At 41.9% G+C, this 26,605-nt stretch overlaps 2 protein-coding genes across 3 annotated transcripts; one reads left to right on the forward strand and one right to left on the reverse strand.

Annotated features, from left to right (window-relative positions):
* The first annotated feature begins 334 nt into the window (after positions 1–334).
* Positions 335–12,790, forward strand: lig3 (ligase III, DNA, ATP-dependent). Its single transcript, XM_068580482.1, has 21 exons — positions 335–437; positions 1,691–2,214; positions 3,216–3,347; positions 3,661–3,876; positions 3,959–4,110; positions 4,367–4,533; positions 5,176–5,253; positions 5,342–5,510; positions 6,546–6,701; positions 7,157–7,288; positions 7,370–7,449; positions 7,968–8,055; positions 8,136–8,213; positions 8,324–8,447; positions 9,418–9,560; positions 9,668–9,742; positions 10,517–10,663; positions 10,816–10,954; positions 11,614–11,690; positions 11,785–11,871; positions 12,119–12,790. The coding sequence occupies exons 2-21, from the start codon at positions 1,719–1,721 to the stop codon at positions 12,353–12,355; spliced, it is 2,973 nt and encodes a 990-aa protein (XP_068436583.1). The 5' UTR covers positions 335–437; positions 1,691–1,718; the 3' UTR covers positions 12,356–12,790.
* rad51d (RAD51 paralog D) lies at positions 11,997–25,230 on the reverse strand. Of its 2 annotated transcripts, none has more exons than XM_068580484.1 (11): positions 24,853–25,230; positions 24,703–24,764; positions 23,400–23,518; positions 18,917–18,998; positions 18,556–18,690; positions 17,928–18,023; positions 17,736–17,823; positions 16,289–16,359; positions 14,629–14,802; positions 13,768–13,889; positions 11,997–12,348 (listed from the first exon to the last, which is right to left on the reverse strand). In XM_068580484.1, the coding sequence occupies exons 1-10, from the start codon at positions 24,932–24,934 to the stop codon at positions 13,794–13,796; spliced, it is 1,005 nt and encodes a 334-aa protein (XP_068436585.1). In that variant the 5' UTR covers positions 24,935–25,230; the 3' UTR covers positions 11,997–12,348; positions 13,768–13,793. The 2 variants fall into 2 exon arrangements, with proteins under 2 accessions (XP_068436585.1, XP_068436584.1); XM_068580483.1 differs by having other exon boundaries at positions 11,997–12,351.
* Between the last annotated feature and the right edge of the window lie 1,375 nt (positions 25,231–26,605).

Below are 26,605 nucleotides of genomic sequence, written 5' to 3' on the forward strand. Positions count from 1 at the left end.
TTAAAGGTCCACAATGAACCCCAACCACGGCGAGAAAGAGAAGCCAGTGGGCATTGTGCAGCCCATGCTGCAGACGTGTGTAGCCCTTCGGCTAGTTATCACGTAAAGTTACCGAAGAACAACCGGAAATATGATATGTATCCTTCGAAATAAAACATGATATCACCGTTTTGAAGAGAAATTGCCACTCGAATGGTGTTCGATGTGAGGAAAGAAAATATATCAACTATATTATGGATGAACACGTAAATTAGTTATACTTTAAATGTAATAAACACATTTTCCTCCCTGTAACATAACTTTTATTTTGTAGACCTAAACCGGAAGTTCATCCCGCCATTACAAAGTGACAGCGCTTTACGTGCGCTCTCTGCTAACAACAATGAGAAGTGCTAGCTTTATAAACGTGCCATCGTATTTGACTACGCTTCATTAAGGTAACTGCAGCAGCAAACTTCCTTTATGTTTCAAGATATCAGCGACATAGCGACTCAGTTTTGATAATAACAACTTAGTTTAGATAGTCGGTGTGCAATATGTTAGCTAGCTAGCTGGGAGAGAGAGAGTAACGTGGCCAAAGAGGCAAAGCAACCGCCTTCGTCGTGAAACGTCACACTTTAAATTCACGTTTTAAATTACAATAAACGCAATAACTGTGAATCTGTCCTCAAACCACCGGGTTGTACTGCGTTTAAAGTTTAACCTAAGGTTACAAAAAACACTTTGTGCGTTTTACGTGATGCTGAACCGAAGATCCGCCATCTTTCTTTTAGTGAATTAACAATAGCTAGAACTGACAGTTGTGAAGGATTATTTTAAATTGTACAGCTAGTAATGATTTAAGAGGCTGCAGCGGCTATTTTTATTGGACTATTTGACCATTTTCTCCATTAATCGATTAGTTGTTTGGTCGGAAAGTGGTGAAACAAATCTCAAGATGACGTCCATGTGTAAATCTTGTTTTGCCCACAGTTCAAATATATTCACTTTCCTGTCACTGAGTTAAGAAACCAGGAAAGAAAACCACATTCAAGAAACTGGAATGAGATCATTTAGACTTTTCTTTTTCAGTAATCACACTGATTTATCGATTATTCAAAATAGTTACCTATTAATTGAATAGTTTATTATATCGAATTGAACTAATTGACTAATTACTGCAGCTGTAAATTACACTGTCATGTTGCTATAAGCAGCATACATACAAGCATTTATATAAATGTTTATTCTTTTAATCAAACTATTGTCTCTCATTCATTTGAGTCATTTAAGGTTTACTGTATGCTTTGAATCCTCATTGTTAGTTTAAATACTACATTTTATCACTTTTTACTGTTCACACATAGATTTCACTACATGTTTGCTAATGGACATTTGGTTAAATTTTTATAGAAATTTGGTTTAAAGTCATGGAAATATTGTTGGAATTATGGAAACTTGGTTAAAAGTCATGAACATTTGGTAAGAAGTCATAGAAATTTGGTGAAAAATCATGAAAATTCATTCATTCTATTGGTGTGAACCCTGAGTCTTTGGCCCTTTTCATGTTTATTGGGAGCCGTTTCTGCCACAATCGTGTAAATGAGTCCATGCTGAGCCCATCACGTAGTTATGATTGATTTGTCAAAGCAACAAACAAAAATATACCTTTTTAAAAAAACAAGTCATTATCCCCTTTTGCTTCCTGCAGGTTGTAAGTTTCCCGTCGTCACAACTGGATGCAGAGGCCACTGCTTCTCTCAGCACATAAGACCATCTGCGTCGGCCTCCATCAACTCTGTAGAGCTCCATGCTCTAAACCTCCATCGCCGGCTGTTCGCGTGCTACTTATTCTCCGGCAAACCCACCGTTTCCCCTCGGTACCCAGACCCCTCCGGCACAGCCCTCCCCGGCTCCCCCCGCACCGGCGTCTCTCCGACCGGCCGGACATGGCGGAACAGAGGTTCATCGTGGAGTACGCCAAGCGCGGCACGGCGGGATGCAAGAAGTGCAAGGACAAAATCCAGAAGGAGGTGGTGCGCATCGGGAAGGTCGTGCCGAACCCCTTCAGCGAGTCCGCGGGGGAGATGAAAGAGTGGTATCACGTCAAGTGCATATTCGAGAAGTTCGAAAGGGCCAGAGCCACCACCAAGAAGATCGAGGACATCACGGATCTGGAGGGCTGGGAGGAGCTGGAGGACCAAGACAAGGAGATCATTAATAAACACGTGTCAGGTACAGAATCACCTTTTTTAATACGATGTGTAGAGGCTATAACATTCACAAATTTAAAAATGTAAAGCCACTAAGGTGGGAGAACATGTTTGGACATGTTCATGATAAGCCCGTCTTGAAGGTAATGTGCCACCTTGTGTCCAAATGAAGGAACTGCATGTCCTCATTCACCCAGTGTTTCCCTCCAACACCATTCAAAGCCTGGAAGTTGGATCTCTGGTTGTCTTTTGTACATGAATCACTTGTATTATTAATATTACTGTACATCTCTACCAGTGAGACCTCAGACTGCTTGGATCCCGGCTGAGTACATCCTTTAAAGTGGTTTCTCTGCAGCAATACTATTGTATCTGCTGTATGAGCACATTTAACAGGGAAGATTGTTTTTTTTCCCCCAGTCGATATGATCGATGCGCCCATCACATATTTATGAAGTCAGCATTCAATGAAACCTCCCCGAGGCCGCGATGCAGTGCTGATACAAACGTATTTTGTCCGCTGAGCCCGCGACTCGCAATATTGCTTAAAGTTAAAGAGCAACGCCGGTCGATTGATTCACTGCTGCAAAGGAGATCCATGTCACGGTCCAATCAATAACCGACAGATGATAATAAAACCAATCCGTAGGCGTTGCACGGCAGCACAGATAGCGCTCGCTGTGCAGCGACGTGGAGCTGCTGGCTCGCCGATAAATGAGTCAATGCATTCCACTCGATACCACGCTGGGTGTGGCTCACACCATGGCAGCGAACGCCATCTTACCAGTTAAACCAGTACGAGGAATCAGCCTGTGTGATGCTGCTCCACCGTGGTGAACCTGGTGGTGAAGCTCATCTCTGGTTGGGCTTTAAAATTCGTCAAAATAGTCCAGATGGTCCCGCTAGGTTTCTAGAAACTTGTGAAAAAGACTTGTTATCCTCACCGCCCGTTGGGTTTTTGACCTTTTTACCGTCGAGTCCTGATTGGTTCTAACAGTTCCACGTCGGTCTCTTCTCTCACAGACCTGATGGCCAAAGCCAACGCCACTCCGAAGAAGAAGACGCCGGCCAAGACGGCGAACACCTCCGCTAACTTCATGTCTCCTCCCGCGGACCCGTCTCTCAACGCGCCGAGGAAGTTCTCCGGCTTCACCGGTAAGATGCGACATCTCGGGTCGAGGAGGGAGGTCACTCACGTTCAGGAAAGATTACCAAAAAATACAAGACACATTTTCTCATTCTGAAACGGCCAAAAGGAACGGAGGATTTAATCCTGCCTGATGTTTCTCTCACGGATTAACTCGCCCTTCACACGCCAAACTTTTAGAGCTCCAACTTTTTCGCTTGTTTAACCTCCAAACAGACGAACGCTTCCCTCGAGAAAACAAGCAACTTAAAGCTTAAAGATCGTGATATTTCATCTGCAGCTTTCTCAAATTGTCCTCTTCCTCCTCTGTGTCCCCGTCAGCTGCGAAGGCCGGCGGCTCCGGCGGTCCGGGCCCGTCCTCCCCGTCGCCCGGCGGCAGCCGCGGCAGCCCGCTGTCCGCCCAGCTGTGCGACCCCGGGCACAAGGACTGCCTCTTCAGGGAGTTTCGCAAGCTCTGCGCCACGGTGGCCGAACACAACAGCTACAACACCAAGACGCAGATCATCGAGAAGTTCCTCCGCAAGGGCTCGGCCGGAGGTCGGTGCGGTTTCTCTCCCGACGGTCACGTGACGGGGAAACCGACCGCCGCCTGAACGTTGTCTCCTCCTCCTCCTTCCAGATAAGTTCCACGGGGATCTCTACCTCACGGTGAAGCTGCTGCTGCCGGGCGTCGTGAAGAGCGTCTACAACCTCAACGACAAGCAGATCGTGAAGCTCTTCAGCCGCATATTCAGAAGCAACCAGGACGACATGGTGCGCGACCTGGAGCAGGTCTGTACGCGCCTCCCGCACGGCAACGATGCAACGCTTTTACTGGTGTTTTCACTTGGAAAAATATGTTTTTCAGTTGTTTTTTTATTCTAGTTTCTTCTTTATTTGTGACACAGCGGAATTAATACATGCAGGGTTCATAAAGTCATGTAAATTTGGTCAAAAGTCATGAAAATTTGGTTAAAAATTATGGAAATCCATTGGTCACAATGTGAATGAACCTGCATATATCTATATTTTGTCTTTTATTTTGAAGGGCGATGTGTCTGAGACGGTGAGGATGTTCTTCGAGGAGAGTAAATCCTTCCCGGCGGCGACCAAGAGCCTCCTGACCATCCAGGAAGTGGACGCCTCGCTGACCCGCCTCGCCCTGCTGACCAAGGAGGACGAGCAGCAGACGGAGCTCGAGGAAATCGCCAGGAAGTAAAGCAGCGTTTCATCGTTTCATAACACGTTTCATAACTCGTTTCATATCCAGAGATTACAACATTTCCTCCTCACGAGACCTTTAAAGAAGGAAGTCGAGTATTAAACAAAATATCCTGTAAACTGTTTAATTTGGCTGGAAAATATTTATTCAAATGTAGAATTTCTTTCAACAAAAAGCATGAAAAAAAAAATATTAATGAAAGAAAATGATTTATTTTTGTATCTTTTCCGCCACTAAACCTTTTATTTTGATGAGATAAAAAGTCATAAATATGAGATAATAAAGTCGAAATTATGCATACACACTTATTATCTTATAATTAACTTTTTATCTCGCAATTATGACTTTTTTAATTTAGTTTTATTATTTTATTAGTCTTCAAAATCGCACATGCATATATTGAAATTTTTCAGATTCTATCATAATTATGACTTTTATCTCATAATTATGACTTTTATTATCTCATAATTTATATTTTACTCATGATTATGACTTTAACGCATAATTTTGATTTTATTATTCCCGGTGGAAACGGGTTTCCTTAATAACCAGCTATATTTTTCTTGTATTTCTATATTTCTCTTGTCATATCGCTCCACCTTCCTCTCTCTGATGACCTCCATCTCCTCCGTCAGATGCACGAGCAACGACCTGAAGTGCATCGTCCGTCTGATCAAACACGACCTGAAGATGAACTCTGGAGCGAAGCACGTGTGAGACTTTCCTTCCTCTTGGAGCCACAACCCTCTGAGCGGCCATTGTGTGTATATTTTAACCCCTCGGTGGCCGTCTCTCCTGCAGCCTGGACGCCTTGGATCCCAACGCCTACGACGCCTTCAAGGCCTCGCGGAACCTGGGCGACGTGGTGGAGCGCGTGCTGAGGAACCAGCAGGAGGCGTCCGGCGGCTCGGGGCCCCGAAAGCTGCTGACGGTGGAGGCCTCGCTCATGACGCCGGTGCAGCCCATGCTGGTGAGCGCTGAGGGGGGAGGGGGGGGGGAACAAGGGAGGGGACAGGGAACAGGGAACAGGGAACAGGCGAGGAGACAGGGAACAGGGAACAGGCGAGGAGACAGGGAACAGGGAACAGGCGAGGAGACAGGGGACAGGGAACAGGCGAGGAGACAGGGAAGGGGACATGAGCGTCCTCGGCCCTCGTTTAGTTACACATGTATGATATGAGTTATGTTTATCCAGCAGGATATGGGAAGTGAAAAATAATGAAAAGGTCCTTTATTTTTAAAATCATATTTATACAAAAATTTACAAATTTCTAATTTTCTAAATCATATTTTATAAAAAAAAAAATCATATGTTCAAAAACAATTTCTCATATTGAAAAAAGGATTATATTTTTCAAAAATATATATATTTATAAAAAAATTATCATATTTATAAAAAATATTATATTTATAAAAATTATCATATCTATAAAGAAATGTCATATTTATAAAAAAAAGTCATTTATAAAAAAGTATATTTATAAAAAAAATATAATTTATAAAAAAATATATTTATAAAATTTATCATATTTATAAAAAAAAATCTCATTCATAAAAAATTATACTTATACAAAATTATCGTATAATTTTTCAAAAATTATTTATTAAAAAAAAGTATCGTATTTATAAAAAAAAGTATCATATTTATAAAAAAAGTATCATATTTATAAAAAAAGTATCATATTTATAAAAAAAAGTATCATATTTATAAAAAAAGTATATTAATAAAAAAGTATATTAATAAAAAAGTATATTTATAAAAAAAATATAATTTATAAAAAAATATATTTATAAAATTTATCATATTTATAAAAAAAAATCTTATTCATAAAAAATTATACTTATACAAAATTATCGTATAATTTTTCAAAAAATATTTATTAAAAAAAAGTATCGTTTTTATAAAAAAAAGTATCATATAAAGGTGTGTAAGTTTACTTCCCATTGGCAGCAATGTGTGAAAGTTGTCTAAAAGTTGTTGTTGTTGTTGTTGTTGTCGCTCCAGGCCGAGGCCTGCAAGTCCATCGAGTTCGCCATGAAGAAATGTCCCAACGGGATGTTCTCTGAGATCAAGTACGATGGAGAACGCGTGCAGGTCCACAAGAACGGAGACAACTTCAGCTACTTCAGCCGCAGCCTCAAGCCCGTGTTGCCGCACAAAGTGAGTCTAGACACACACACACGCACACACACGCGCACACACGCACACGCACACACACACACACACACACCTCTTGGTAGGACAAAGTCAGGAGAGAATCTCAGTGATTTTTCCAGCGTTCTTCTCTCAGCTCCACATGGTCACTTCCCTCTCCGACCACTAGAGGCCGCTGCACTCAACACAAACCTCACGGCGACCTTTAACCCCGTGAACTCAGCACTTCCACTCTGTGCCTGTAAAAAAAAAAGAGAAAGAAAATCGTCATCATCGTTAAAGTTTCCTGACGGTCTTTGAAACGAAGCTTCAGATTGTGATTTTTCATCAGGAACATTTAATCCTCCGTGTCTGTTTTTAAAAAAAAATGTGCCACAAACATCCGGGTGGTCATGATGTCGTCGTCATCATCATCATCATCATCATCATCAGGGCCTGAGCTCCGTGTTGTGTGTTTCCAGGTGGCTCATTTCAAGGAGTTCATCCCTCAGGCGTTCCCTGGAGGCCACAGCATGATCCTGGACGCTGAGGTTCTTCTGATCGACACCAACACCAGCAAACCTCTTCCCTTCGGGACTCTGGGCGTCCACAAGGTGACAACACGGCCCTCGTTTGTTTGTTTGTTTGTTTGTTTGTTTGTTTGTTGTCCCCCTCACGCGTTCCTCTCCCTCCAGAAAGCCGCCTTCCAGGACGCCAACGTGTGCCTGTTTGTGTTCGACTGCATCTACTTCAACGGCGTGAGCCTCATGGAGCGGTGAGCGTCTTCATCATCGTCTTCATCATCGTCTTCATGCGCTACGAGATGAAAGAATTCAGAAACCTTCAGGATTTCAAAGGAAACGATCACATGAGGGAATCCTTTGGTGCAAAAGAAGCTAAAAATAAGAAAATGAAACTATTTTAAAAGGAGATTAATGACCAGAAAGTTATTTTTTATTGGTCTTTGAACACGGCGACGACTCTTTGTGTTGATTTGTGTGTTTGGATGAAGGTTTTTTGTGTTTTAAATGAAGTTTTGTGTGTTTGGATGAAGGTTTTTTCCACATACTTTAGTTTAAAAAGTACTTCAGTCTCAGGTATCTTTGTACATACCTCTCTGAGCCGTGTGGTGGTGCTCTGCAGGTATATTCATGTACATTAATACTTCTGCAGGTATATTCATGTACATTAATACTTCTGCAGGTATATTTATGTACATTAATACCTCTGCAGGTATATTTATGTATATTAATACCTCTGCAGCTATATTTATGTATATTAATACCTCTGCAGGCCGCTGTGTGAGCGCAGGAAGTTCCTGGTGGACAACATGGTGGAGGTGACCAACCGCATCCTGTTCTCAGAGATGAAACACGTCACCGTAGGTTCTGCTCCCATGTGTGTGTGTGTGTGTGTGAACGTGTGTGTGTGTGTGTATTTATATGTGTGTGTGTCTCTCAGAGGGCAGGAGATCTGGCTGAAATGATCACTCGGGTCATCAGAGAGGGACTTGAAGGTTTGGTGCTCAAAGACTTGAAGGTGAGTTTATTTAATCTGGATTATTCTGTCTGTAACGTGTCACCGACACCATGAGCAATGAGTTCCTCTGTTGAAGATGAAGATGATGAAGCTGTGAGGGTCTGTCTCAGGGCTCGTATGAACCGGGGAAGCGTCACTGGCTGAAGGTGAAGAAGGACTACCTGAACGAAGGCGCCATGGCCGACACGGCGGACCTGGTGGTGCTCGGGGCTTTTTACGGGAAAGGATCCAACGGTCAGTGGAGCCCGACTTCCTCCACTTCCTGTACCTCCTCCACTTCCTGTACGATGCGTCATGTGACTCTAGAGACTCCTAAATTAACAATGTTAGACCGTCGTGTCATCCGGCGTCCAGTAACTGGACGCACTAAAGCGGTCGAACTTTCCTCAACGTCGCCGTCAGAATTTACTCATATTTTTATATTTCTTATACTTTACTTTTATTTTCTAATGAGCGATGAGGACATACATGGAAGAATTTTTCTTTTTTATATTTAAACAAAACTGGAAAATAAAAAACAAAAACAAATTTTGCTTAAAAAAAATTAAAAAAAAAAATTTAAATATTTTTATTTTGTTGGATTCATCGGAAATTAAATGCATTTATCCATTTTTTTAAATCTACTTTTCTCATTCATATATATATATATATATATATATATATATATATATATATATATATATATATATATTTATATATGGATATAAAAATGGATAAATGCATTTAATTTCCTATAAATCCAACAAAATAAAAATATTTTCTTTTTTAAAAAAATTTTTTAAGCAAAATTGTTTTTTTATTTTCCAGTTTTTAAATTTATATATATATATATATATATATATATATATATATATATATATATATATATGGATATAAAAATGGATAAATGCATTTAATTTCCTATAAATCCAACAAAATAAAAATATTTTAATTTTTTTTTTTTTTTAAGCAAAATGTGTTTTTGTTTTTTATTTTCCAGTTTTTAAATATGTATGTATGTATATATATATATATATATGAACACACAGAGGCTGATGTTAAAATCTCAGAAGCTCATGAAGTCGCTGCAGCAGAAACTAACAGGATGAAACACTGAAACTCGCTGAGACAAAAGAGGAAGAAACAAAACCCTCAGGTGGATTTCAGGAGGTTCGTTGTGTTACGTTCTGCATCCTAACGCCGCGCGTGTCCCTCCGGCCACCAGGGGGCATCATGTCCAGCTTCCTGATGGGCTGCTACGACCCGCTCTCCAGGAAGTGGTGCACCGTCACCAAGTGCTCCGGCGGCTACGACGACGCCACGTTAGCTCGTCTGCAGAAGGAGCTCGACGTCATCAAGATCAGCAAGGTGAGCGCCGAGAGGCTGCAGCACGAGAGCATCTGATGCGACCCAGAGGTTAACCCTGTGTGTGTCTGTGTGTGTGTGTGTGTGTGTGTGTGTCTGTGTGTGTGTAGGAGCCAAGCAAGATCCCAGGCTGGCTGAAGATCATCAAGAACTATTACCCAGACTTCATCATTCGGGATCCTCAGGTGAGATTTCTCTGTCCAGTGTGTTTTGTGTGGTTCCAGATGGTGTGAAACCGGTTCAGCTCTACAGCTCATATGAGCACGATATGAACACCAGACCCCGGTGTCCTCGATCTCTAACGAATACACAACTCCTTCCCTCTAAAAAAATTACGTTTAAACTCATTTTCAGCAAAAATTTGATGAAAAGTCTGAGCAAGATTCGCTATAAAATGACTCCTCTGTTGCTCTTTAATATTGTTCTGTGTTTTCTCATCATCCCACAGAGTAATACTGCACATCTTTAGAAAGATTGAGACCTGAAGCATCTAAATATGCAACAATACTCAAACACAAGCACCAACTTGTTAGGAAGCAAATTCAGTCCAACAAAAAAAAGTTTTTCGGTTAAAAAATCCAAAAATGACCCACAGAGCGGATCCTTGCTCGCACCGAGACAAACAAGATATCAAAGTGAAGATAAACATACTGCACATCTTTAGAAAGATTGAGACCTAAAGCATCTAAATCTGCAACAACGGGATCACTGCGTACATCGTTCTGCAGAAACGTCTCCAGATGAATCGCCCCGATCGCAGTTTTGCATGAAAACAGCTGAGCTTGACTCTTTCTGGCTCTCAGGTCTGGAAATAGAAGTTCGTAATGAGACACAGACGGCTTTCCTTTAAACTGCAATAGCCGTTGCTTCCTCTTCCTCTCCACACACACACACACACACACACACACATTTGAGCAGACGTTTAAATTGCTTTCCCTTCCTCCTCTTGTCGTCTGCAGAAAGCTCCCGTCTGGGAGATCACCGGCGCCGAGTTCTCCAAATCAGAAATGCACACGGCCGACGGCATCTCCATCCGCTTCCCCCGGATGACGCGCATCCGGGACGACAAGGACTGGAAGACCGCCACCAACCTGGACCAGCTCAGGGTAGGAACACACACGCTGATGCATCATGGGGGATTCATAATGCGTCACCTGCTTCAGGGACACGACGTACCGTATTTAACTTGAAGGCTTTCAAGCTTTCCAGAAGGTTTTTTCACTTAGTCAGAGTCTGGTTCCGTCGTTCGGTTCTCTAGGAGCTCTTCCGCATATCGAAGGAGAACTGCGACTTCCACGTGAGCGCCGGCCCGTCGGCGGTGAAGGAGGAGAAGAGCTCCGACAGCGGGGGGAGCTCGCCGGCGCCGGCGGCCCGGAGACCTCCGGCCAAGAAAACCCGTGAGTCCACGAGAGCCACTCGAAGGGTTTCTCTCTGATTCCCTCTGCACGAGGACGCTCATGCAAAGGTTGAGCGGGACACATTCTGACCAACGGGTTTACGTGACTTTTAACCAACTTTTCATGACTTTATACCAAATTTCCATAACTTTTAAGATCTAAAAAAAAAAAAAAAAGGCATGGAAATAACTATTTTAAACTTCCATGACTGTGAGAACCTTGTGTATATTTATTAGTACAACACTGTCAGGAGGCGGGATGTTCGCTATTAATTTTACGTGAATGTCGCAAAATTGAAAAGTTGACATTTTCAAATAGATTTTTTTAGTTGAAAGCTCAACGATATTCACTTCAGATGTAAACTACATCTTCTCAAAGTGAACTCATTGTGTGACATGAACAACATGATTGTATTTAAAAATACTTTAATTTTGATCTAGCGCTTTTCTAATTACTTAAGACGCGTGGACGTCACGATATGTCGGAAAAAGACAAAGTATTGCACTATATTTATTATTTTTTAATAGTTCAAAAAAAGCCCTAAACCAGTCAGTCATATGTACAAAAAAACAAACACATTGAACATTAAAATGACCCTCGGCTGGTCTCCTTCCTTCATTCCTCTTCATGTTATTTCCCATCATGCTCTCTGCTCACAGCCGGCAGCAGCACACCCAGAGTGAAGGTGAAGTCTGAGCCTCGCACTCCTGGACCAGAAGCACCCAGTGCCAAAAAGGTATTTACTGCAACACACACACACACACACACACACTCTCTCCCTCAGTGCTCAGGCGCTGCGTGTCATAACTCGAGCGTTGTGCCTCCATCAGGTGAAGAAGAGCGAGAGCGTTCACAACAGTAACGGACAAACGAAGACGAAGCCGACCGCGACGCTGATGCAGCCAAGAAATGACAAGGTGTGTGTGTGTGTGTGTGTTTAACATGTTCAACCTCTGACTGGAGGTTCACGGTTCTTCACACGTCTTTAACTTTTTTTAAAAACATATTTTTATTCATAAACATCCCCAAACTAAAGGTTTTTCTCTGCAGAGAATGTGCTGAGACAATAATAATAAAAGTACAACAAGTTGCTTGAAGATCAGTTTAATACAATGAAAGCACTTCCTGGTTGTGTGTCTGTGTGTGTGTGTGTGTTCCCCGTAGACGCTGCTGGACATCTTCAGCGGCGTGAAGCTCTTCCTGCCCGCGTCGCTGCAGGACTTCCAGAAGCTGCGGCGCTACTTCGTGGCGTACGACGGCGACGTCGTGCCGGACTACGACGCGTCCTCGGCCACGCACACGCTGGCCGCCGCCGCCGAGGGAGACGGCGACGCCCAGAGAGTCTCACCCGCCTGGATCTGGGAATGCATCCGCAAGAGGAGGGTCGTGCCCGCCTGCTGACGAGGAGAAGGAAACACAAACACCCGTTTTTAAAATGCACCGTTAACGCGCACATCACGTCAGAATTATGCTTTGACCCGACGGTCTGATCACACTATCATGAAATAGTTTTGGGGGGAATGTGTGTGTGTGTGTGTGTGTGTGTGTGTTGGGTCTTACACTCTGCACTCAGGTCTTTTTGTGTCCTTTATGGTTTGTACACTTACAAACTAGCAGAGTCTGATGTACAGTATGAGACGTACTGTAGAGCGTTTAGTTTTCTGACTACAAATCATGAAATGTGTTTTTTTTAAAGGTGATGAACTGCAGATGACTTTGAGAACAAACTACTTTGTTTACCGTTAGGAATGAACCTGATATTAATGTCTGATAATTCTTTTGTTTGTGAAAAAAAACTCAATAAAAATCACAGCTTACTTTGTCGAAAAAAGTACGTTGTGTGAAAAACACAAAAAAAGTCAAAGTGTGTCAAAGAAAGTGTTGAAATGTTGAAAAAAGACAAACAAATTTTCATGACTTTATACAAAAATTTTGTGACTTTTCCTCAAATTTTAGGACCGCCAATTTTTCGTGACTTCACAAAATTTTCGCCAAATTTTCATGACTTTTTACACAAAAAAAATTATGACTTTAAACCAAATTTTCATGAGCAAACTGTGAAATCTGTGTGTACACAGTGATAAAGTGTGTACACATGTTGAAAGTAATAGAATGTTGAAAGACAAAAAAAAGCCAGTTATATTAAAAAAAGGAATAACAAAATGTGATATAAAAGTCACAGAACATTACAGATTACATAAAATGAATTAGTGATGTGGATGTTATAACTTAGTATTTGCCGCAAAAAACATGCATTTTTCTCATTTTATAAGTTGTTTAACTTCCTAAAATAACGAGATCTTTGCACATCTTTGGTCCAGAATCCCATTATTCACCTTACACCTATTTATAAAACCTTTACATATATACACAACATAAACATCTGAAAGCAACATTTGCGTTGACGAGACTTTACCGGCCTCCTCCGAGACTCTGAGTCCGACATGACGACGCGTTCGAGTGTTTCAGGTTTCCCTCGTTTAAGTGTGTTTCTCTTTGATCGGAGCTCACGAGGCTGAAATGTTTCCTCCGCCTCTGAAACGGCTTTCCAGGAGAAAAAACCCTCGCTTAGCCTCTTCATCGCAGACGGCTTCAGGCTGCGAGGGCTTTTAATTAAATGTTTGAATGCATTGCAGCTTTAAAAAGGGGAGAAAAAGCCACATGAAGCCGCTGAGAAGCGCCTGAAAGATGCACAAAAGAGACTTTAAGCCTCGATATTCCCCCGTTAAAGGTCTGTAGAACGAGTTCTCATCTGTGCGCTGACGAGCAGCACCTTCTATAAATTATGCAAGATGCAAGAAGGAAAAGGAAACCTTTGCTCGGGTTGTTTGTTCTCTCGTCAGGAACCCGTCTGGTCCAGTTTCCTCTTCCCACAGGAAGCGTCTGCAGAGCGACTCCAGCAGCGCAAGTCAAACTGCTCTGTGATGCCACACGGCTGAGGAGAGAAGACGACAGCGTTCTGGTGGTTTCATACAAAAAAAAATAACAATATGAAATATTCATCTTGCCGACGTTCATTCTGTATGTTTTTTATATCAAAGACTTGTTTTGTAGCGACAGAACAGAAGATGTTTAATTAATGCCTTTTAGTTTCTACAGTTATTTATGGGAGGAAAAGTACCACAGAACTCACTAAAAGTACACAAATGTATTTGATAAGAGAGGCTTCTGCTGCTGCTGCAGGTTTGTCTCCAGTTATTAACAAGAAATCAGATCTCCAAAGGGTCAGTTTGCGGATTTTCTTACACAAAACTGGCGATAAAAAGTTTTAGAAAATTTCACAGGAATTTGAGTTTCCTGTAATGAGTGAATATGTCCAGGGCTTTTATTGTGAAAGGGGAAATTGGAAGGAGTGAAACTGGTCTGCCTTTTTTCAAGGTTGAAATGTTTTAAAAGACCTTAAAAAATAAAGATAATATTGGTTTTAAGTGGAAACATAGAGCTTCTCTTTGTATAATTTCGCTCTATTTATAGCCAAACAGACCATAAAGCAGGGTATGCTTTAGGGCGGGGCTACAAGATGATTGACAGGTGGCTGCTGCTACAAGCGTTCCAAATATGGTCACTTCTGTTCGCTGGTTGCAAAAAAAAAAACAAGATGGCGACGGCCAAAACGCCAAACCCGAGGCTTCAAAACGGCGGACTCCGCCCCTCGTCGCTCCTCGTCGTCGTACCCGTCTCGAGGACTTGATCAGCGTCGCAGAGCGGACGCTGGAGTGGACGGCGTCCTCGGCGGCGCCGCCCTCCGCTCGCTCCAGCAGGATCCGGGTCCTCGGGACGGGAGCCCACGACGCGCCGAGGCCCGGCTGCAGCTCGCCGTCGCCGCTCCTCGTGACGTGGTTCGAGACCTGCAGGCCCAAAACCCCGCCCCCCCACACCGCGGTCAGTCTGTATCTGCAGCATCGCCACAACATTTCACCGCCAAGATGTTTGGGTCAGAGAGAGAAGACGGACGAAGCTCTGGAAGAGAAACTACAGACAGTTGACGAGGTGTGGAAATCACCAGAGGTCGATACGATATTATCACAATATTTAGGTCCTGCTACGATATTATTGTGGTATTTAAGTCCTGATACGATAATATCGCGATATTTAGGTCATGTTACGATATTATCGCGATATTTAAGCCCTGCTACGATATTATCGCGATATTTAAGCTCTGATACGATATTATCGCAATATTTGCGCCCTGATGCGATGTTATCGCGATATTTAGGTCCTGATACGATATTATCGCGAGATTTAAGTCCTGATGCGATATTATCGCGGTATTTACGCCCTGATACGTTATTATCGCAATATTTGAGTCCTGATGCGACATTATCGCGATATTTAGGCCCTGATACGATATTATCGTGATAATTAGGTTCTGACACGATATTATCGTGATATTTACGTCTTGGTGCGATATTATCGCGATATTTAAGTCCTGATACGATATTATCACGATATTTAGACCCTTATACGGTATAATCGCGACGCTAAAGTCCGATACAATGTTATCGCAATACTTAACCCAATATTATCGCGATATTTAAGTCTGCTGCTATATTACGATATTTAAGTCTGATACAATGTTATCTTGATGCTTGATTCCGCTACGATGTTATCACGATATTTAAGTCCGATACGATAATATCACGATATTTAATTTTGCTACGCTATTATCACGATACGCAAGTCCCAATACGATAGTACCGCAATACGTAGGACCCGATACAATAGTCAACATTATCAATATTAAAGTCAATATTATCGTAATACTGCGATATATTGAGGATTGCGATATTTTGCCATTTATTACTTTTTTTCCTGCAATTTATCTACTTCCTACCGATCTCTCTGACCAGGACCTCTGCCGGCCTCACCAGAAAAACAACACAGCGCCATCTAACGGACTGAAAAAGCAACTGATTTGATTATTCTAGCACCAAAAAGTTAACAATTGATATAATAAAAACATCGATAATCAGCTTCCGTGTATCGATACAATATCGCCACGCAAAATATCGCGATACTGTGCTGTTTTACCCCCAAACCCTAATATTTACTCAAAGGGAGATATCGAACATTCAATCATCACCCTTCATATAACATAACTATAATTTGCTTTGAAGGAAAGTTCTTTGGTGCAGATGATTCGTTCATATTTTACACAGCTATCACCTGAACTACCTTCAGTTATTTCACACAAGCAGATGTCAGCAACTAATAAACCTTCTTGAGTTGAATGAAAGCGGAGGAAAAAGCAGAAGTTCACTTTCCCTCCCAGGTGTGAACGCCGCAGGAGGAGTTTGTTCAGAGTTCAGAGCGACTCTGCATTCACAGCCTCACCAGAGCCGCCACGTTCAAGTCCTTGGCCAGCGTCTTCAGAGCTCCTGCCACTTGGATCATCAGGGACATGCCTGCAGGCGGAGGAAGCGCATCACCCACAGAATACACAAACAGGGCAGATATTGGGGTTTTTTATTGTTTCATGATCTGACTCGTTTTGTTCTTATTGGCGTCCGACACGTATGAGAGGGAATCACTTTGTTGATCACTTAATGGGAAGATGTCGGACTTATTTCCCAGAAAATTGGTCGGTCACGTGTACGGACTGCAAGCGCTCTGAGGCAAATTTTGTATTTGTAATTTTTGGAGCGATACAAAATGAAGTGTCGTCGTCAGCGTTCTCGTCTTCACAGCCGAGTTCTAGCTTCGGATTTTTGCACCAAATTAGATGCTTTTAACTTTTTAAAAACGTACATTTTTCAAAGTCAAAGAGTGTATCGTAGTAAATAATCCTGATGACTCACAAACTACAAAAAGATCTGATTCTCTTGATGTGTAATTTCCAGTTTGTAGAAATAGTAAATAACATTTTGTGGGTTTTCTCGTCGAGCTGCTCAAGAAACTGCTTTCAGGGAAATTTATGAAATTTTTTTTCTCAGTTTAATTAAAAAAAACAGTGTATTTTTGCTTACAGTGTGAATAATATTAACAAAACACCTATTTTTAGAAATTTAATGACACAGTTTCCTCCTCCAGGGTTGGTGGTGTATTCTGAACCCGTTGAACTGAGCGTTTGTTTCATTAAGATCACAGCTTTTGGGATCTTTCTATAAACCAATACTTTTGCTATGAAAGTTAATTTAAACTCCCTCGGATTAAGAACTTTAATTAATTTAACTCTCGAGAGGTCAAACCGACACTCAGAGGTTCATTAAAGAAAAGCGGCACGTTCATAACCGACGGCCCAAAGTTGATCTTTTCCTCTAAATCTAGTTTAATGTGACGACTGAATATATATATATATATATATATATATATATATATATATATATATATATATATATATATATATATATATATATATATATATATAAAATTCAATAATGATTGAAAAACTAGTAGTTTTGCACGCTTTTATGTGAAAGTAATGTTATCAGAATATAACGGGCACTCTGGAGCAACAGCAAGTTAACATACCGGATATGAAACGGGTACCAGAAAAAAAACATTATTTCATCAGGGAACAAAAACTGTGTCTGGTTTCCTTTTTTTGAGACAAGGTGCTTTTATTTTGAAGGCGAAAAACGGCGTTGAAACAGAAGTCGCATAGTGATTAATCGCAGAAAAATCACACGATTAATCAGTTAAGTCTTCTCAACTTTCCCCAACCACACACACACACACACACACACACACACACACACACACACACACACACACACACACACACACACACTTCCAGTTAGCAGCCGTGGTGTAAACAGCCTCCGGCAGAAAGAGACCTCACCTTCGTTCTGTTTGCCTCCCAGGAGCGGAGCGATAACGGCCGACACCGAGTCCACGATCAGCGCCTTGACGGAGCCGCCGGCACGCGCCTGAAACCAGACGGGACAAAGCGACAGCTGAGCGGATCCGCGGCACCGGGACCGGCACCGGGACCGGCACCGTGTGTTAAAGCTCTCAGGAGCTGCAGACCGACCTGCTGGAGGCGGCCGGCGCGCAGAGCGTGCAGACAGTCCAGCAGCGAGAAGACGTCGAACAGCCGGAAGACCTGGATCCTCTGCAGCGCCTCCATCTGGTAGCAGAGGGCAACGCACCCTGAACAAGGACTCACAGGACTTTTACAGGACTTTTAACCAGATTTACAGGACTTCATTTCCGTGACTATATGTTCTTGTCTTTTAACCCAATTTCCATGACTTTTAACCATATTTCCATGACCTTAAAGCAAATGTTCATGAGCAAACATTGTGTGAAATGTGTGTGTGAACAGTAAAAAGTGATAAAATGTAGTATTTAAACTAACAATGAGGATTCAAAGCATACAGTAAACCTTAAATGACTCAAATGAATGAGAGACAATAGTTTGATTAAAAGAATAAACATTTCTATAGATGCCTGTATGTATGCTGCTGATATTTTAAAACTCTTTCTTTAAAAAGCAGATTCATTATTTCAAACTCAGCGTGAATGAACACATGAATATAACACATTTACACGACTCTTCCAGGGTTTCCATGACCGTATGAACCCTGTGTGAGGTGGTTTTTTTCACCCCGTGTGCATTATGACATCACTTTTAAGCCCCGCCCCCTCCGTCAGCTCACCTGCTCCTCTGCGTCGCTCGTCTCGGCTCGCAGCATCTGAAGCAGCCGGCCGGCGGCGAGTCCTCCGGTCGTATCGATGAACACGACGCTCCGCTTGAGCCGGTGAGCGATGTGCACGGCGACGCCGAAACACACCTGCAGGACCAGACGAGCGCCCCGCGGGGGGGGGTGAGGTTTTAAGGGGAGCGTGGGTAATTTGTGTTTGCTAAACTCTCCGAATAAAAAGAACGATGTCCGCCAGAGTACAACTTCTTATTCTATAGGCGACGAGGGAATAAAACACATAATAAAAAGAGGAGTTTGGGGGATTTATGAGGCGGGAAATTATCAGTGATGGAGAGGGAAGCGAGGGAACGCTCACCTGAGATTTGCCGCTTCCCGGGCCGCCCGACAGCTCCGTTATCTCTCCGGTGTACACGCCGGAATCCAGCAGCTTATCCAAGCTGGAAGGAAACAACGTGCAATTCATTACTCGACGTCACAAACAATCAAGTCCCAACAAAACGCTGCGGGATGGAACCAAGAGCGCCGGAACATCCTGAAAGGCGTTCGATCCAAATTCAGTTGTTAAAGCTGCATTCTCTCTCCTGACCACCAGGGGGCGACTCCTCTGGTTGTATAGAAGTCTATGCTTCATGTGTTAAAGCTGCATTCTCTCTCCTGACCACCAGGGGGCGACTCCTCTGGTTGTATAGAAGTCTATGCTTCATGTGTTAAAGCTGCATTCTCTCTCCTGACCACCAGGGGGCGACTCCTGTGGCTGCATAGAAGTCTATGCTTCATGTGTTGAAGCTGCATTCTCTCTCCTGACCACCAGGAGGCGACTCCTGTGGTTGTATAGAAGTCTATGCTTCATGTGTTAAAGCTGCATTCTCTCTCCTGACCACCAGGGGGCGACTCCTCTGGTTGTATAGAAGTCTAGGCTTCATGTGTTCAAGCTGCATTCTCTCTCCTGACCACCAGGGGGCGACTCCTCTGGTTGTATAGAAGTCTATGCTTCATGTGTTAAAGCTGCATTCTCTCTCCTGACCACCAGGGGGCGACTCCTGTGGCTGTATAGAAGTCTATGCTTCATGTGTTAAAGCTGCATTCTCTCTCCTGACCACCAGGGGGCGACTCTTGTGGCTGTATAGAAGTCTATGCTTCATGTGTTAAAGCTGCATTCTCTCTCCTGACCACCGGGGGGCGACTCCTGTGGCTGTATAGAAGTCTATAGAAATGACTACTTCTCTCTTGATTGACAGTTTGACTGTATACGGCGTCTCGGCTTCGTAAATGGCAGAAATAGTTGTAACTTTTTTCGGTGAAGTGTTCCTTTAAAGTCCAGAGCTTTCCTTCCAGTATTCAGACACTAATTGAAACAAACTCTAGAAATAAAAAGATAAAAAGCGTCGCAGCTGCGTCGTCGAGGCCGTAATGAGAGTTCGACAGAAGACATTTTGTTTCTCATTTTTAATGCAGTTTCCTAGAGAAGCCGAGTCTTATCGCGTCCTCCCTCCCGACAACAAGCAGCCTACACATGGCATCAATATCAATGTGTCAAGAGACAATCAGGTGACGGCAATAAACCACCATCGCGCTCATCGTGCACCAAGAGAGTCTGATGAATCACCGCGGCGGCTCGTCTGATACGCTTTGTTTAGTTTTTTCGTTGCTATCTTTCCATTTTGTCTTTGTGCAAAACAAAAAGTGACAGCCATTAATCATTTGTTATTAATGCTAATCGTGTGTTTGTCTGTTGGGACCGAGGCTGTGATGAAGCAAAACGTTGCATTGGTGCGTTTTCTTCGGCTCTTTTGACTCGGCTTGTTATGCAGCCTGACGGCAGCGGGAAGGAAGGACAATATGCTTTAATTAAGGAGAAATAAAGTCCAATTAGTTAGGAATTAAACAATAAAGACAGTTGAGAAAAGGTTCACTTTGTGCTTTTTAAGAAGTATTTCATACCTGATAGAGAACACATTTATTATTTTCAATGTGTTTTGTCTGGAAGGTTTTCTTTGAGCTCTTTTGATTTGTGACATTTCTATTAGTTGGTTAAAATGAGAGCAAAAAAACATGAAGAAAAAACAACGTCCATCACTTTCTTTTTATTCCTCTCTGGGCCTCACAACTTTTCAGACACTGCATATATCAAAGAGCCGGGGAGAAGAAAGGGAAACAGATATTAAAATAATATGCCAAAAAAAAAAAAAAAGGTGTTGAGCCGCCGACGTGACGAGAGAGAAGAAGAAGAAGAAGAGTCCAAAAACTGTGTTTACAGCCTCGAGGGCTTCTGGCTTCATTTCATTCAGGATACGTTTCCCTCGAGAAGCTTTTACAAGAAAAACAACAGTTTTATGTTTTAATGGATATTGTTCCTCCTCCTGGTCCTGCAGCCGAGACCAGAAGCCTTCCTTCCTGCTGCCGCCCGGCTGCACAACAAGTCCACAAAACACTTAAACACTTTCATCTAGTGCAATATAAATACATTTAAATACTTTTCATATACTTGTTTTATTCCATCTGTATATTTGATATTGGTATTGTATTCTTTACTGTTTATTTATAATACTTGGTTTCCATGACTTTTCACCAAATTTTTATGACTTTAAACCAAATTTCTATTACTTTAAACCACATTTTATATTTTTTATTCACTATCCGTCTCTTGTGTGCACTGCTGCTGTAATCCTGTAATTTCCCCCACTGTGGGACGAAATAAGAGATTATCTTATCTCATCTCCTGCAGCCGATGACTGGAAAAAACTGTTTTCACACCGAGGAAGCAGGAACACATAATATATTAATACAACCGGCTGAACTGGCTGTTTATTATTAGATCCACCTGAATAAAACTAACCCGTCTATTAAAGTTATGAATCCCACTTTAATGACAGTTATGATGTTGAAACGGTTCAAGAGGAGTGAAGACAGCGTACCGGCCGCTTGGAGGCCGTAGTTCATGGTGCAGGCTGTCGTATATATTTATATTGTGGTTGTATATATATATATATATATATATATATATATATATATATATATATATATATATATATATATATATATATATAGTGGTTGTATCCCAGCCCAGCGAGCGAGGTCAATAGCTTTCCATAACTACATAATGAAGTGCACAGTAAAACCCTCTGGGTGTCTCCATGGTGCATAACCGACACATCACACAAAATATCACTATTTCTTTGCATTGATCTCATTATCTACACGTTGTAATTAATTATACTGATAATTAAACAGATTCTATAGAAGTTTATGAGAAAATTACCCGACGTCTCTCTCGGTTTCTACATGAATTAATTATCGTGTAGAAAAGAAAAGACTGTACATTTATTCATCTTTTATTTGTGGAGGAGGATCTGAACCTTTATGATCGCCTTATTGATCATGATCTCACGCCGCCAGACCCTCATCAGAGTGAAACTGTGTTTTCTATTCGTCTCTGCATGAAGCCACGCCCCCTCCTGCATGGACAACGTGTGGCGCCGCGGGACAGCAGAGAGCTGCAGTTCCTCTTCTCACCAGCAGAGAGCAGCCAAGACACACAAATCACACAACACACACACACACACACACACACGCGCGCAAATCACACACACTGCGCCTGCACTCACATGGCTGATTCAGTTTCATATCACTAATCCAGCAGCGCTGACTAATTTATGAAAACCACTTTAAAAAAAAAGGAGTCAAGGAGAGAAAAAAAGAAAAGAACAAACACCTGTGGTCATCAATTATGCTGCAGCCGAGAGTTTAAGTGGAGAAAAGATAACGTCCTATAAATAATAACAATAATAACCCATTTCACAGGTCTGTGCAGGCTGAGGAAGACTGAGGACGAAGCATCTGATGCACACGCATATGTGAGGTCAACACACACAGACACACACACACACACACAGACACACAGACACACACATGTGTGCAGCCTCTTCATCAGGTTTAGATTTTAACCAAATCTAAACCAATCCTCCCCCAGAGGGGGACTGAGCGATTATGATATAAAACTGTAAATCATAGCTTGTTTTAGGATTTTTTCTTTTTTTTTCTAAAACCTAAATCTGCTGTATCTGGATGTATTGAACACCAGAAGTAATATACAAGTGAAATATATGATTTGGTACATGAGAATATTCAAATAGCCCCAAAGAGTCCTGGCCTGAATGTTCTCTGTCGAGTCAAACAGAAGTGGCTGCAGAGATACTTTTTAGTTTAGGTGTGCAATTTTCGAGCGGAGGGCTAAAAATAGGTGTTTTTTTAAAAGGCGATGACTTGTCAGCGATGTTTTTTTGGTTGCTTTTGTGCAGGAAGTCGTCTAGTTTGAGACGAAGTTGTTGCAGCTGATGCGTCAGTGTTTTTATATCTCAGTGTTTACGACTCAAACTGAACAACAAGCTGCTGAAACGCATCACACACACACACACACACACACACTTTAAAACACTCCACTGCTCTGCAACGCTCCGCGTGCACGCCCCACGTGCACGGTTCAATGCAAATTGGATTTAAAAAACACTCAAGAGATTTTTTTTTGTTTGATGAAAATGGAATCGATGACGAGGAATCTGGTTACGAAACATCTTGTAAACGCACAACATGATATTGATCGCATAGGTCGTGTCGTGTGGACGGTCACAGAGACGAGAGCAGGAAATGCTACAAGAGAAGAAGAAGAAGAAGAAGAGAATTGCAAAAAAAAATTGTTGCGTTTGCGTGGACGCGTCCTGCAAACAGCTGCAGCACTGAGGAACGCTTCAAACCGGCTTCACCAAAGGATTCCCTCTGACCTGTGTGTGTGTGTGTGTGTGTGTGTGTGTGTGTGTGTGTGTGTGTGTGTGTGTGTGTACCTGGGGTTTCCGGTGGACAGGATGGCCGTGGAGCTCAGCAGCTCTTCGTACAGATCAGCGGCCGACACGGGGAACGCAGCGTGTTGAGCCAGCAGCACACGACGGACTGAGAACAGAGTCTGAGGATTAAAACATGGAGGGATGCTGGTCATCAGCTCAGGAGACGCCTGCAGGCTGAACACAGAGTCTGGATCCTGAACCCGCTGCAGGCAGAGAGTGTGTCTGTGTGCGTGTGTGTGTGTGTGTGTGTGTGTGTGTGTTGAAATCTCTTCACACTTTCAACTCAAATCTCATCACTCAAGGCTCAACTTAACTCTGATGATATGAAAGTCTGTAGAACCCACAGAGACAACGGATGAGAGGTCTGATAGCAACATGAAGAAAAAGAACAAGCGTCTAATATACATAAATACAAACATAAATTTCACACTTTCCTAAAGTTTCTCCCCCACATTACTTCCCTCCACTCGTTCAGAGGCGGCGTGGCTCAGTGGAAGCTTCCCTCTTCATCCCACAGAGCCGGTCTGACTTCCACCCACACAAATATTCACTGATGCACTTTAATGGAAGAACTTCTTCTGGGTCACATTCCTGGAATAATTGCACTCTTATATATCTCTGGAATATATATATATATATATATATATATATATATATATATATATATATATATATATATATATAAATACATGTAGTTGGGTGAAAAACACTATTCATGATCTGAAAAAGAAGAGAGATAAAGTTTCCTGTTATCTCGGCGGTCAGAACCGAGCTGGGTTCTCTCATGACCTCATGACCTCTACTCTCTCTCTACGGGATTTTTGTAGTTTACTTTTGCTTTTCTGGCGGCTTGAAAGCATTTAAATTGTTTACTGCTTACTGTACACAGATATTCAACTACACTAAAACAATATATACATAATAAACAGAGGTATGAACATATATGAACAATATAATTATTAGATTATTAAGTGTAAAGTAAATATTACTGACATCCATTTCAAAAATAGAACAAAGCGGCGATGAGACTCATTCATGAATAAAAGTGTGTGTGTGTGTGTGTGTGTGTGTGTGTGTGTGTGTGTGTGTGTGTGTGTGTGTGTGTGTTGAACGCAACAGCAAAGATGAAATACAAGAGATGGAAAGTCAAATAAAAAAAGTAATTTTGAGCACGATATTAAAAGATATTGACAATGATATTGAACAAGTGAAACTGAAAATGAAGAAAGTAATATTGTAATATCGCGCGTGGCGTTGTTCTCATTGAGTACACACAGTATTTAATGAAGTATTGTATAAATACCTTATAGGACAGCGAGCACCTCTGAGCCAGTTCCTCCATGTCGGACGAGACCACGTGCTCCACTGCGGACACAAAAACACAAGCGTGTTATTGTTGTTGTTTACATGTTTACATTGTTTCTCGAGCTTTCTTCAAAACAAACAAACTCGCCTGTTTTGATGCCAGCAGCCCGCAGGGCTCGAACTAAGTCCTCGTCCAGTCCCGGACACATTCCTGCTCTCAAGACGACCATGTTGCCGCTTGTTTTAAATGTGTGCGCCTTAAAAAAAAGAAGTAGAAGAAGAAAAAGTAGAAGAAGAAGAAGAAAAAGCGGAAGCTAGCTAGCTGTACTAAGCGCTGCTAGCTACAGTTGGTTTCAGCTCAGTGTTGTTAAATGGCGGTTAGCAGTAGTTTAACACTTTCACTGAAGGTCACGACGCTCAGACACGTAGTCGCGTTTACTTTTTGACTAAACTGAAGCTTTTTGCTTCAACTTTGTTGACTTGCTTCTCTGACGCCGCAGCAGCGATCAAAACGCGAAGGCGTCAATTTCCGTCTCCTGCTCGCCGTACTAGCGCTCTCGCACTGCATGTAGGGTAATGTAGTAACATCGCTGCTTAGCAGTTTGTCTTATTTCCCGTGTAAATGATCGTCATGTTGCTCTTCAGCTTTTTGCATTTAGCTATATATTAAGTTTAGACAGTTTACATGACTTCCTTTATGCATTTTGTATTTATTTAATCTGAGAAATAGTGAAATAAATTTCATAACAAAGAATCAGAACTGTTCATTGCCAAATAGTTACATACACGAAATTTGACTTGATGAAAAGTGCATAAGAATAAACAAATACACAGTGCAATGATATACAACTTAATTTAAAGATAGAACTATATAAAAATGTACAATAAAAATATAATAAACAAACAAATAATTGCTTTGAAACTACAAATTGATACATTACCCACATCAAACACAGGCCTGTACCAAATATGCATACAATACAGAAACTAAATGAACAAAAGAAGAAAAACTAAAATTAACATAAGCCGCATGCAACATACAATTAGCATAACATAACTTTAAATAACATTGTCTGAGTGGTTCAGTTCATCTAACTCTAACTAGGAAACGTTTCTAGATGGAGGTGCATATGTATAAATATCTATATTGATATATTCTTTGGTCCATACTCAGATATATGAAAGGGTTTTCGTTGTCACAGACTCCCTGAAGTAGGTCTTGGTCCTCAAAGCCTTATTGGCATTCCAGTCATCAATAATAATTAAAAACTCTTCACTCTTCAGACCAATTTCCATTTGTAGTTCTTCTGTCGGCAGACATTTTTTTCAGTTAAAGTGCCCTCAAGCGAGACACTAAACCCTAGCTATCTTTTAAATATAGTTTTTTTAAACTTATAATCTCTTTTTTATTGCTTTAATGTTCTATTCACAGTTGGCTGCATCGCGTCTTCTGTTAACATTTTGTACCATTCCTCCGCTGTGAGAAGAAGCGGCAGATTGATTTGATTAGATCCCCTGTGATAGAAGGGGATACAAGAGAAAAAATATCTTAGGGATCAATAAATAATCCTTTAATAACCACCAATATGCTAATGTAATTCAATCCAAATGAATCAAATCAGAGTTCTGGATAAAGAGCTGATATGGTGTTAATCACCTGACGGCGTCTGCGTGTGTGAATAATGAGGTTGTGTTCTGGTTCAGAGCTTTTAGAGAAACCCTGCTGCTCCGCTTTATTCTGAAAAGATCCTTCAGGGTCCAGATGGTCTCAGGAACGTCGCCCCACCGGAGGCAGAGGGAAGACCCCCGACAGCAGCTGAGGCCACCTGCAGCGCTCCCCAGTGTCCACCAGGGCGGCGACGCCTCTGATTGTAGAGCAGTCTACAGAGAAGGACTTCTCC

This window comes from Clinocottus analis, unplaced genomic scaffold (genome assembly GCF_023055335.1).
Source record: "Clinocottus analis isolate CAN_PGR_092001 unplaced genomic scaffold, fCliAna1.0.p SCAF_17, whole genome shotgun sequence".
Taxonomy (NCBI): Eukaryota; Metazoa; Chordata; class Actinopteri; order Perciformes; family Cottidae; genus Clinocottus; species Clinocottus analis.

What these genes read in the sequence shown, in the direction of transcription:
- lig3 (XM_068580482.1), top strand. Translation starts at nt 1,719, where the DNA reads ATGCAGAGGCCACTGCTTCTCTCAGCACATAAGACCATCTGCGTCGGC. An exon ending in GAAGTTCTCCGGCTTCACCG is followed by an intron (nt 3,348 to 3,660) that starts GTAAGATGCGAC and finishes TGTCCCCGTCAG; the next exon opens with CTGCGAAGGCCGGCGGCTCC. An exon ending in TGCAGCCAAGAAATGACAAG is followed by an intron (nt 11,872 to 12,118) that starts GTGTGTGTGTGT and finishes TGTTCCCCGTAG; the next exon opens with ACGCTGCTGGACATCTTCAG.
- rad51d (XM_068580484.1), bottom strand. Translation starts at nt 24,934, where the DNA reads ATGGTCGTCTTGAGAGCAGGAATGTGTCCGGGACTGGACGAGGACTTA. An exon ending in CGAGCGACGCAGAGGAGCAG is followed by an intron (nt 18,024 to 18,555) that starts GTGAGCTGACGG and finishes CTCTGCTACCAG; the next exon opens with ATGGAGGCGCTGCAGAGGAT. An exon ending in GCGCCGGCCGCCTCCAGCAG is followed by an intron (nt 17,824 to 17,927) that starts GTCGGTCTGCAG and finishes GTCTGGTTTCAG; the next exon opens with GCGCGTGCCGGCGGCTCCGT.